This window comes from Charadrius vociferus, unplaced genomic scaffold (assembly GCF_000708025.1).
Source record: "Charadrius vociferus isolate BGI_N301 unplaced genomic scaffold, ASM70802v2 scaffold296, whole genome shotgun sequence".
Taxonomy (NCBI): domain Eukaryota; kingdom Metazoa; phylum Chordata; class Aves; order Charadriiformes; family Charadriidae; genus Charadrius; species Charadrius vociferus.
The window spans coordinates 384,710-397,496 of record NW_009648972.1 but is presented as its reverse complement, the minus strand read 5'-3'; the positions used below and the strand labels follow the sequence as shown (position 1 = coordinate 397,496).

Sequence of the window (12,787 nt, the reverse complement as noted above, 5' to 3'; positions counted from 1 at the left end):
TTTGGGTTGGGTTTTTTTTTTCCTCCTTTCTTACCATCCGTTACTTGTAAAGTTGCTGCTTCTCATTAGTTACGCTAATCACAGAAAAATAAAAACTTACGCATATGGGAATAAACTCACCATGCTGTTCATTTTTGATGAGGACGAGCTTGCTCTCTGCTTCCGTAGGCTGTTAAGCTCTTCTGTATTTCCATCCTTTGGCTTTATGATCAGCCGACTGCCTCCAGCAGTACCTTCTGAAGAGGATCTCAGTCGTTTCTCAAGGAATCTGCCTTCTCGGTATGGACTGAAGCTATTGGCAAGATCAACTACAAACAGAGAAGCAATCAGTAATCATTACAAAGAATTATTCTCTAGAAGTATTTTCTTAAGGAGAACACCACTTCGCTTGGAACGCTTACATTGAGTGGCAATCACATAGAAGTTATGTAGAATGCAAATCCTGCTTACCTAGATAAAGGTGTCACCTGGGCCACCAGTTCACTGTTCAGGCCCCAGTGACTAGCACACTCAGTACGCTACAGTCCACGGCTCCTCACAGAACCCAGGAGAACCTTCGCTCCATCCTTTCCTTTCTCCCCATGTTCTAGGACACTTCTAAACCACTGTTCAGTAAAATCCACCAGAGAAACTATCACTGCTCCACTGGTGCCAAAACCCAACCTGCCTTATCCTGCATTCAGAAGCAGGTCCAGGGTTTGCAGGGCCAGGTCACAGCTTTGTCACCACTCCATAGGACATAGGGTTTGGTTTCTGTTTGACCTTCCTAGCTCAGCGCTGCATCTGTGCCCTCCAAGCCCAGCCTGCAGCCAGCAGGCTCAATCCCAGCCCCCAACTCAGGTTAAACAGTAACTCATCAAAAAAGAAAAGAAAAATTTTGAGGTGTTAAGGCAAATTTAGAGATGGGGAGAGAGAAAAGCATAATAAGATAATAAATGTAACAGAAAAATCTTATCTTCTTTTACCTTTTGCAAGAGAACAGATATTTTCTCTAAGGCTTTTCAAAAAAAATCCATATCACATAAAAATATATAAAGGTATACTACAAAATATATGGCACATCAAGTCTGCTCATACATTAATGTCACTTTCATGATACTATCTATAATGATATCAGCTATGAGACCAGCTATGGAAGAGAAAATATCTATTACCAAAGAAAATGCACAGAAATCTTTTGCATTCACATCTGGTTTTAAATACTGTTTTAGGAAAACCAAATATTCAAACCAGTCTGTTTGTAACAGATATAACTACTTATAACCGTATCTTAGTGAATGCCATGTAAGCTTTTTCTATATTTGTTTCGTTTCATATGGCAGGATTTTGTATTTTTTTCCAATTGTCCCTTTGTATGCTTAGCCAGTTTCTAATTTTAAATACATTCTTCACCACACAAGTCAAAAAAATTACATTTTGAACAGAACTATAAGACGCTAAAAATTAATCATTGACTTTTATATAGTGCAGTATTAACTCTACTGTTTCTGTTACCAAAATCCCTCTACCACAGTTTCAACTCCAGTTAGCTGCCTTCCAGAAACAGAGATTAAACATAAAACTGCCAATGCATGAGTTTCAAATGCACTGTGTATTTCTAAGCATCACTCTGACCTGCTCACTTGCTGTTCTGCAATAGGCTCTAAGTCAGATTCAAAAGGATGAGCTCATTCACAGATGAGCCAATGTTGTAAGAAAGACCAACCAAGTGAGCAGGACCAGAAACATACATAAATGGAAATATTTTTTATCCCAATTGACTATGGTTCTGGGGCAAACAGGTCCCTTCTGGTGAAAGCTAATTTAGTGAATTAATTTGACTTTATATTGCCATTTATGTTCAAGATATCCAAAACAAGCCTTGCAGTGACAAATAACTCAAAAAGCAAGATTGCTTTTGATAGCTTATAATCTACATGCCTAGATAAATGTCCAAGCAAAAAGATGGGTATGAATTCATATGAGTTTACACTCATTCATCTTCTAATACAATCACTATAAACACAGTCTTGCTAACTCTCACAAATTTTGGCCCACCAGATGGAGTCTCAGGATTATGCAAGAAAGCACCGGTCTTTCGGTTGGTTTGAGAAAATAAATTGTCAGAGATAAATGGCTTCTGACAGGTGTCCTTCACTCAAGGGCCCGGTGCCTTTATTCATCTGCATTTCTGTAGACTGGGATTTCTCAGCACAGCCTTTTCACTTGATCTTGTCAGTATTTCCAAATTCCTTTTCATAAGATAAAGATCCAGAAAGAAACTTAGATGGTAATTAACTCTCTCCATTTCATGGATTACATAATGAGAACTTGCCCAATGTTATTTCAGATGGAAGCAGAAAAAGGATCTCATACTCTGCCACAAAAACATCCACTCCAAGCTACTCTATAACATCAATTGAATAGAGCAAGCAAGAGCTGGGAAATTTCAACACCCAGATCAATATAAGAGAAACTGTTTTATTTTTCACAACCAGACTAAAAGCTTTATTTCTCTGGCAATGTTTCCATCTCAAACAAAGCAACTCTTTAGCTCAAGCCCAAACTAGGCATGCCTCAAAAATCCCAGCTTCAGTCTTCACCAAGAGGCAAGAATCAATACTTTCTTTCTTAATTAATTTTCTACCACAGGAAAGCATGATGGGTACTAGCAAACTGTAAAACATGAACTCAAAAAATCATTGACTTCTTGTTTAATTCCCACAATTTTGGGTGGAATGCACAACTCATAACTGTTGAACTTCCCAGCTAGCACTGGCAACTCTACAAAAACACTATGACCAAACAATTCTTACAGAAGAACTGAGGCCAAAAAACCCACACCAAACTCAACAACACCATGAGACATACCTTTAGAACGATTTGTTTCATAACCCTGTTGTGTCTTAAAGGACTGAGGTTCAGAACATGGAACAACCTTAGACTCCATTACAGGAACTGTCTCTCTCGTGTGCTTGCATGGCGTGCTTTCATCTCTGTCCCCATTCAACCCCTGTGCCATTGGAGAGAGCATCACTGGTTCTTCTCTGTGCTGTAACGCAAAGGTTTCTAAATGTGCATTTGCCGCGTTAATTTCTCCTATGTGCCGTGGATCATTAATATGTAGTTGATTAGCTTGCAACAATACTTTTGTTTGATTAGCAGCTGAGGTTTTGAATAAGGTATTAGATTCAACACTACACGAACTTGCGTGACTCACAGGAGATACACCAGCAGAATGGCCAGTACTTTCCACAATATCCATTTCCCGAGCAGCAGCAGGATTAAAGAAGACCTGAGAGGTAGAGACATTGTGGCCAAAATCCTCTGCGAGCAGGGCCCCAGTCCCATTGCTAGGCAGAGCATCAACCTCTGAAACAGAATCCTCCGTCAGAGCAACAAAGTCAGAGGGGGTCTGGGCAGCCGTGAGGTCAGCCGAGAGCAGCGGGGACTGCAAGGAGCTTCCCATGCACTCTGTCGTCTCAGCTGAACATGGAGGAGAGGACTTGGCGATCACGGGTTCGCTTTCCACATACGATTTAAACTCCAGCAGGCACCTGGACTGCTGCACAGAGGAAACCGACTGACTCTCTGGAACTGGTTTGGAAAATTTGTAGTGCGATGAGAAAGATTTAGGGAGAAGTTTTCGCGTGGAATGTTTGACAGAGTATCGGCTCTGCTCCTCTGCAAAGCCTGAATCATCACCCTCATTCTTCCCAGAGCTTATGCAATTTATAAATACATTCTTATTAGCTGAGGGCTCCTTTCCCTTTTCAAAATCATCTGTCAAAGACCTTGTTATCTTCTTGTTACGAGAGCTGCCAAAGCCAACTGAATGCCTTCCTCTGCTTTTAATGTGTTCCTCTAAGCTCAGTTTTTGAAAAGTGCTGAGAGAGGACTGGGCACCATTTGAGATGTTAACATTTTGACTCGCTGAGTCAGGCTTCTGCTCACTCGCTTTCTTGTTATGGAAGCTAATGGAAGGAGTGCGGAAAATACTCCGGCGTTTGCCTGTGCTCCCTGAGCTGGAGTTAGTGCTGGATGGGGAGGAGGTGTGGACACCAATGGCATTAGCAGAAGAAGGCGATGACGGAAGGGAGTCGTGTCTCCGGCTAATACTTCTCCTGAATATTGGCAACCGAGATACTAGAGTCGATCGTCTAGATCCTGAGTCCCCCATCAGGGCACGAAGCGTCCGTGGCTCTTCACAACCAATAAACTAATCTGCAGGGAGGAAAAAAAAAAAAAAAAAAAAAAAAAAACATGATTCAGCCTCAAAGTCCACTTCAACAGGCTTTAAGCGAGCCTATATACATGAGATGCCAACATCAATTTTCTGTAGAGCTGCAAGTTGTTGCTCATGCGTTACTGAAGGTTTTTAGAATTTCAAAGCTATGTTCAATACGCAGCACTGAAAACACAGCAGCTGAGCAGAGATGTGGCTCAGAACATTCTATATATGAGAAATACAGTATTATATATGATATATTATACAACATAGAACACACTGGGTAACAATATAAAATCTACATGCCAAAAGATACACAAATAGATCACCCAAATGTCTTTGCTTTTGGAAATTCTTGGGACAAGTCATAAACTATAAGCTCTCTTAGAAGATGCTTGATTTTTCATTATCTGAGTAGAACAAAACATTATTTTGTGTTCCTAAATAGTCAGATTTTTGCAAGAAAGAAGAGGATTTAAGTTTTCTAGTCTTCACTGAACTTTCAGTTGGATTTTTAATTCCTTTATGTGCTCCTGCTAAAGGCTGTATGTGTCACCTTACAGCAGAGAAAATGCTGGCATTGCAGTCAAGCTAAAATATACACCATGAAAAATTATTCATGAAAAAGTGAAAGTTCTACCAATTTACTGTCAAAATACGGGATCACGTTTCTAGATCTGAACTTTAATGTTTCCTTTGAACACCTCTCTGAAATCCTCTTGTACCCTACTTGCTTATAATTAGCTATTTTTGCAGGGTTTTTTTAAATCACTGAAAAGCATTCCATACACAGATACTTGGCATTTTTTTATAAATATTTAAGCAATAAAAACTTATTTTGATCAGCACCACAGATGTACTAGAAAAAAATTAATCTTTGTGAAACAAATACCAGTTCTATCTCCTTTTTGCTCTCATTATAATAAACTACTGCTGTGAGAGACAGGACCACAAAGGGAGCAATAAAAACACGCGATTTATAATCACAAGAACAAGAGAGGCTGTAGGTATAATGCCCGATGCAACTTCATGAGCTGCAAGTGTTCAGCACATCGGAATAAAAATCAGGTCATTTATCTAAGCAATGTTTGTATGTCAAGTGCAAAACCAAATTCATTCATCTAATGAGCAATTTGATATGCGTTATATGGCTACAACAAATAACTATGAACAATATATATAGTTACACAGTGTTTACACACACACACATATAAAAATGGAAACTGAATATTTGAGGAGTAAAAAAAACTACATATATGTTATATTACTGTGAAAGGGTAACCATTTAGTTCAGAGACTATTTCTGACTAGACCTTGGACTGTACTTTCTGAATTGTTAACATTTTTTCTTAAGAAGCTAGTACAGCTCCAGTCTGAACGCGCACTGCAAAGCAGGCACAATATTCACAAGCACTAGGAATCAATAAGCAATTTTGTAGTTTAAGATGAGAGAAACAGCTAGGGAATGGTCACTAATTCCTAGAAGTCATTGGTGATCTCTGATGACAAGCTAAAACCCGACCTAAACAATACCCAGGTCCTGCAATTGAAACCCAAATTTAAATCCAGTCTGATTGCAACAGAACTGATGGTACAGACACACACAGAGGTTATCAGAGTAACTTTACATCCACCCAATGAAGAGATGCACGACCTGTTGTTCCATTTCACTGACACGTAAGGTCGTTTGCGTTTACACCCCTGTAAGAGCAAAAGCAGAGGCAACAGCAGAGCGAAGCTGAGGCCCCGTGAACTCACACAGGGGCTGATGTTATACCACCTTCTTTGTCTGTCGATAATTGAGCCTACTGAAAACACGCTTTGGAAAGCCACATGCAACCCTCTACAATGCTGATATGTATGGATACGCACATACACCCAACACAAGATTATTTAGGGATTGTGAGGATTCTTCCTTGTATTTTAAGGAGACGTTATAACAGCTGAAAAAAAGACTTTAGAATGCAGTTTTACAACTGCAGCAGATGAGCAAAATATTTTAAAAATACATTAAATCTACATAGGCATTTTATGCTCAGACAAAACATTTGCTCACATCATTCACTCTCCTGCCCACAACTTAATTGTCAGTTCACTGGAGAACAAACCATCCTAGTTTATAATTATGAAATTCTCTGAGTTGAAAGCAGAAGGAAGCAGTAAACAGCAAAAAGCACATGTTGTGACTTCCAATGGAAATACAAAGGCTCTCTCTAAGTAATAATAGAGATTATTCCTAATAACTGACCTGCGAATATACACAGCCTTGGCTTTCCAGGTGGTAACAATTTTTAATAGAATACATTGCCTCTAACTGCAGATAACAAAATGGCATTTATTCATTCATTCTTCCTTCCTTTCCTCTTGAAGGAAGAGCACAAATAAACTGTCAACATTTCTCTAACTGTCTAAGCAGCAGAAATCCTCACCCACAAAATATGAACTAATTATAATATACTGTTCTTTCTAGGTCTACAATAGGTATCAGAAGACATTTCTCAAAACACACACAATCATGTACACATATATGCATATATAGATGCTTATGTGTATACAGAGTTTGAATACTTTGACTATTGTGACTATTTTATTAATATTTTGAATATTATTTGCATATAGCATATTATATATATATATACACACACATTTTGCAGCGTAAAAGCGCCAAAGTTTAGCACTGAGTTAAAGTGACAATTCTACTTGCAACACAGGAAAAAATAATACGTACTTCAAGATAATACCCTCAGATATTAATGAAATAATCTTTCATTAATTTTTTTCACTTATTGCAGGAGTTATAAACTGCCATATATGTCCTATTATGAACAAAATAGGAGGTGATTCCTTTCAGTCTCCACATTTAACATAATTACTTGTGCTTATAACTTTATAGCACTAACCTTAGAGTGAAATTCACTCCAGTTACACATTCTCTGCAAAACCAATAATTTTCTGTATCTAACACCCTCATCCCTATTGGCATCATTCTTAAAAGCTGCAACAGAGGAAAAAGAAAACAGCAGAGAAAGATGCCTTTTATTATTATGCCTATTATGCCATTCCAGATCACTCTTTCAAATTTAAACCGGACAATTCTGATCCTACACAGTCAATCTAGGACCTAATACAAAGCTCCGTGTATCTTAAAAGAAATTATGGGGTCTTTAGAATACTAGCAAAAACTCAAGTAAACCAGAAGGATCAAGGAAAAGTGACAGTCTAGGAAGGCTTTCAATAAGATCAAGCTCCTTGTTTATAACAAATTATATTTTGCATCATTATCACGTAGTCAAAAAAATAGTCTACACGGTATTCTGTATGGAAGCCTGAATCTTGTTCAAACACATAATTACTTTGTAATACTTTTTAATTCTAAAATTTAGTTATTGCTGAAACTGAAGTGTTTATTCAGTGCTGCAGTAGACAGACATTCAAATCTTGATTTTTATGGAATGGATCTTTGATGCACATTTTTGCATCTGGTATTACACAAGACAAAGTTTGATATACCAAAGGAAAACAAGTAAACTATTTTGAAAACATTTAATTGCAGCCAAAGTAATGGTGAATTATTTTAGGATCTGATCTTCCACAAGAGCTTGGCTACAGCTCACTGTTTCTGAGCTCCTGTGCTGAAACCAATGCAAATGAGAAGCAGGCAAAGCGCAAACAAAACATGTTCCCTCTTATTAGCAATTTAAAAAGTTAATCAAATGGATATAATTTCATTTCACATTGATCTACACCAAGATGTTGCAAAAATACAAATTAATCTCAAAAATATCTTAGTCATGTATTTAATTGCCAGAGAAGATTTTATACTCAAGATTTTATACTCAAGATTTTATACTTGGGGCTTATTTTTTCCACACAGGAGATCTTCGGAGGAACCATCCGACTACACAGCATTAGGCCTTCATCTTGCCTACAGCAGTTCTATGAGTATAAAAATACATAAATGAGCAGGGTAAGAATTATACAAGAAGCTCTGTATTTTATATATTACTGTATCTTGTCAAAAGAAACAAATCACTCAACTTTCAAACAGCGAATGTAACAGCTGAAAAAGCCCCACAAGTGTTAAAACTGGTCAAAATACACAAAATATTACACCAATGCCTCCAGAGAAATCTACTCCATCAATCCACCAGCTGAAAAATAAACTCCAGTGTTTTTTATGTCAGCTTCTGCCAAGCAGTTACTCACACAAGTGTGCTGGAGTGCAGTGCATTTAATGGAGAGCCACTCTGGCTGGTGGCTTTGTACTCCAGCAGATGGAGTCGTGGATCTACAAAAAGGAGACTAAGTTTGACTGCAAGTATGAAAAAGCAAGTCAGTGTCTTTTACATTTCTCATTGCCTTCAAGGCAAAATTTAGGACTTGAAATTATTTGTGAATTTTACCATTATTATAATTACATGTACATACCACATAATTATATATACATACCAAAAGCTAATATATGCTTTACAGAGAACTATGACACGTAGGCCGATACAAACTTTCTATTTATAAACAGCCAACCTACTACTACCTCTCAACACTTTGTAAACAAAGCTTTCCTAAAGACATTCTCCTTAAAAATGCACCTCCTAAAGACATCAAACAAGATCTTCTATGCAAAGAACAAAACCGAATTAGCTACCTAAGTTTAAACTGGGAGATGACGTGACACATAGCTGAAAGGCCCCAACTTTAAATCAAAGAGCAGAACATGGATACTTGTCTGCTCCCTACTTCTCTCCTCCACAGCAGTGTGATTTTTAGGCTGCGCTCATAGTTTAAGGAAGATAATATATTTTCTTTAATGCTTTGAATCACGACTCATAATAAAGCAAAACACACAGGACTAACGTGTGAATCGTAAACCGCAAACATACTCCATCCCTCACGTGAGCACTACCATACAGCAGGAGGCAAGGCCCACGTGATAGACACACTCTCTATAGACTAGCTGGCTCCAGACTTACACAGAAATTAAATTTACCCCAGGATACTACAAATACCCACACAAACACACATGAAAAGAAATATTTTTAATTGTCGGTGAGTTATCAGAAGTCTTAACACAACTGATGCGCTTGTAAGGAGCGGTCCTTTAGCCCAACAGGTAACATCAGAGCCTGTGGCTCCCACCTGAATAATTAAAATTCCATCATTCAGATCCCAGCACGATATTGTCCTCAGCATTTAAGCTTTACCACCTTCAAGACTGTTCCAATTTAATTCCAATATTATTTGTCTCTCTAGTACATTTGTGACTTGTTTTTATCTGCATAGCTCCCAGAGGTCCAAGGAGAACATAAAAGCCTAAAAAAGCCATTACAATATTGTTTCACATTTAAAACAAAAGCAAACAAACACATACCTGCATATAAATACTTCAGGCTTTAGTTGCTATCAAGGATAATGTAACTAGATTAATAGGGCCTTATTGAACATACTAGCAAAGCCAAATGCCTGTGTAATAGAAGGCCCTAAGAAAGGTGGGATTGTTGGTACTGAAACAATTTGTTTTAGCAAACGCAATGAGTGAAATTCCTTCTAACACAACAGCTCCATTTGCTTTTGTGAATAGCACTTTTCCCTTTTCTTTCCTGTGCATATAACCTCTGCAGCGTGGTTCAGAGCTCATGAATGCATTTTGTGGAACAGCAGCCACAGCTGTATTCTCAGTGCAAAATTTTATAAGCTACTACCATGTCGGCGCTTGCTTCAAGTTTAATTTCTTCCCAACAGTTTTTATGAAGAAAAGAAGAAAACCTGACACGGGGAGCTAGAACTTAAAAAAAATTATGTGTGACTACACATGCATACACGTACAACTCCACACTCTTTTTCCCTCTGTACTGAAAACTCATTGGGCAAAATAGCTTTTATATATGTGGAAATAGCTTTTATATACCTGGAAAAAAACAACACAGAATCCAAGCACTGCAGTATCCTAAGGCAAGACATGAGATTTCTTTCAGTTTCCTGTGTTGTGCAGCCCAGGCCTATTTTTATTTTCAATTGCTCCCGTGCTTTCAGGAAACAAGAGAGGAAGCAGGCAGATAAATTTGCAATAAATAAATTTGAAGTCACACAGACATAAAAACCCCATCTCCTATTTTGACTGGTCTTGTACGAGTTGAAGACAGCTATTTTATAAGTCCATAACTGCTATTCCCAGTGCTGGGATGAAATTAAAAGTGTAACAAAGATTCAAAGAAGTAAAACTGGAGATAAGTTATCTACATGTCCTCTTTTGACTTTAAATTAGCCAAAAGGCAAATGCTAGCATGAGACAGGTCACACGCGACTCATTCTTTCATTCATTATCTCTGGGTATGCAAATTCACACCACACGTATCAGGCGAACTGCAGGTTTACTAGAAAAGAACCAGGGAAACTGATCTCTAGAAAGAAACCTAGAGGCCACAGCTCTCTCCTACCTACCTTTAAATCATTCCCTACTTCAAATGCCTCTGTATCACACCAAAGGTTATCCAAAGCACTTCCATATAATATACAAAATAGTGGCACAGAAGTGAACCAATCTTACTGGTAGTGTTTACATACAGCCAGCAGGCAGTTACTCTTCGGTAAGAGCTCAGATCATTTACTGGCAAAAAGTTGACTTTGTGAAGAAGATAAACAACTAACTTTCACCTGTTCAACAATCAGACACAAGGCAAGGATGACACCACAGTGAAGCAGCAGTCACATGCTTGTGACTGTGTTTTGGCGTGTTGTGCTGCTTTTTTAACAGAGGAGAAACCATGTCACTCACCTCTATCATTTATGTGGATTCTGGAGAAGCGTACAACGCATCTCTTACAACATCTGGTATTCACGATACTTTTAGTTTTATTAGAAAGAGTTACAAGTATAAATAATGACTTGGAAATAGAAATATCAAAGAGTATATGCTTGCTTTGTGATTCAAATGTCGTGGCATCCACTCCCCTGATTACCTTTCTCCAAACGTGTTTGTAAGCAATGAAGAATTCACTTTTAACAAGAAAAGTGGTCTTACACAGGTCCCTGAGTGCACATGGAAGTTACACCATAACGGGACAAAAAGACATTGACTAATGTTGAGACATCTTTGGTGGACATAGAGATGGCAGTCTGGTGACGGGGTAGGATTCAATAGGACCAAATGGCATCCTTCTTCCCTTACATCTTTCTCTCCTCGCATCCCCACTCACAAGGCACATGGTAGTGTTTTTATGATGCTTAGAGACGGCAGAAAATCTTGTTCAATTAAGGCTTTAAGGAAAATAATTACATTTGGACTTCACACTAAATACTAGGATTTAGACATAAACATGGGATGTGTTCATTTAGAGAGAGCAATTTGACTGTCGGCTGTATTTTAACCAAATATGTATTTTTTCATCAAAAAGGAAATGCAACCTAGAAAGAATCAAGGATCTTTTTTTCCTTCATGCAGGGAAAATGGGTGTAACATGGCCACTAGGGTACGGACTCATTTGCACATCAGAAAACAGCAGATCTAGCATTTGCCTCAGCCCAGGACGTTAAGAGAGGGAGAGACTCCTTGCCGGCCGTTTGCTCTGGAATTCGAGTGGAACAGACCACCGCTGTGCAAGCCAGCTGGTATTCTCACGAGGAAAATACCGGGAATAACATGGCCCCAGCTCTGTACCCATGGTGCACTGTTCACAGCATAAAATTTGTCCGTAGCATGAAGCAAAGCACCTATACTGGCTACAACTCCCACAGGCATTCAAAGCATCTCTATCAGTTCCGCCACAAAAAAAAATAATAAATAAACACCCAACAAAGAACTTCTTTAAAGTATTCTGCTGGCTCACAAGACATCTTAAGTGTCTCTAAAGCATGATCTGGCTGATTTGCGCAGTCACTAGTGAACTCAAGTTCTGCTTTAATGTGCTCCTTCTAAAATCTGTCTTTCAGTGCATTACAAATGCGTACCTCTTGCTCACTGCAAGCAACCATCTCATACTATCGCAGCACTATGCGGTCCCAGCAGAACTGAGAGTCTTTGTTCTGTGCTCTCCCGTGTCTATTCCTCTTATCTCCCAGAATCACAACTTCAGTGTCATCAGCAATTTATTTTTTTATGCTAAAGCTTCCTGCACGTCTTCCAGTCTGGCTGCTTTTCAGTCTCAAGTGCTGCCTGCTTCTTCTGTGTATATGGCAACCACAGTGACAACAAGGGTTGGGGTCATTTATTACCTCTGTCACCAGCTGAACGCGTGACCTTAACTGCATTAAAACGGACCAAATCCTCATCTGTTGTAAATTCATGGGGCTCCACTGAAGTGAATCATGCTGATTTAAACCATTTGGCCTTTCATCCCTACAAGCCTCAGTCACCCATCTGTAATTCTTCTTTAACTATTGCAAAAGCAACACTTGGACATGTATGATCTAATCACTCCTAGTACACAGACCCCCAGTTTAAGTGGATGGAAGCAGGATTTTGTCTGCATCTTTTTTTATGCTGACTAAGTACAGAATCCCTTAATGGTTTATAATGAAATTGATAAAAGTCTAACAAATCAATCATGCAGTTCTGAAGATCCATACACCTGTGCTCCATTCCTG

The 12,787-nt window shown here is 38.6% G+C and overlaps 1 protein-coding gene across 2 annotated transcripts in view; it reads right to left on the bottom strand.

Annotated features, from left to right (window-relative positions):
• The window catches only part of CCSER1 (coiled-coil serine-rich protein 1), a 644,956-nt gene extending 640,797 nt beyond the window's left edge, over positions 1-4,159 (bottom strand). For both annotated transcript variants that reach the window (XM_009887738.1, XM_009887739.1), the window contains exons 1-2: positions 2,851-4,159; positions 121-308 (exon numbers count right to left, since the gene is read on the bottom strand). In XM_009887738.1, the coding sequence (XP_009886040.1) occupies positions 121-308; positions 2,851-4,159 (1,497 nt within the window). The remainder of the gene's footprint in view (positions 1-120; positions 309-2,850) is intronic.
• Between the last annotated feature and the right edge of the window lie 8,628 nt (positions 4,160-12,787).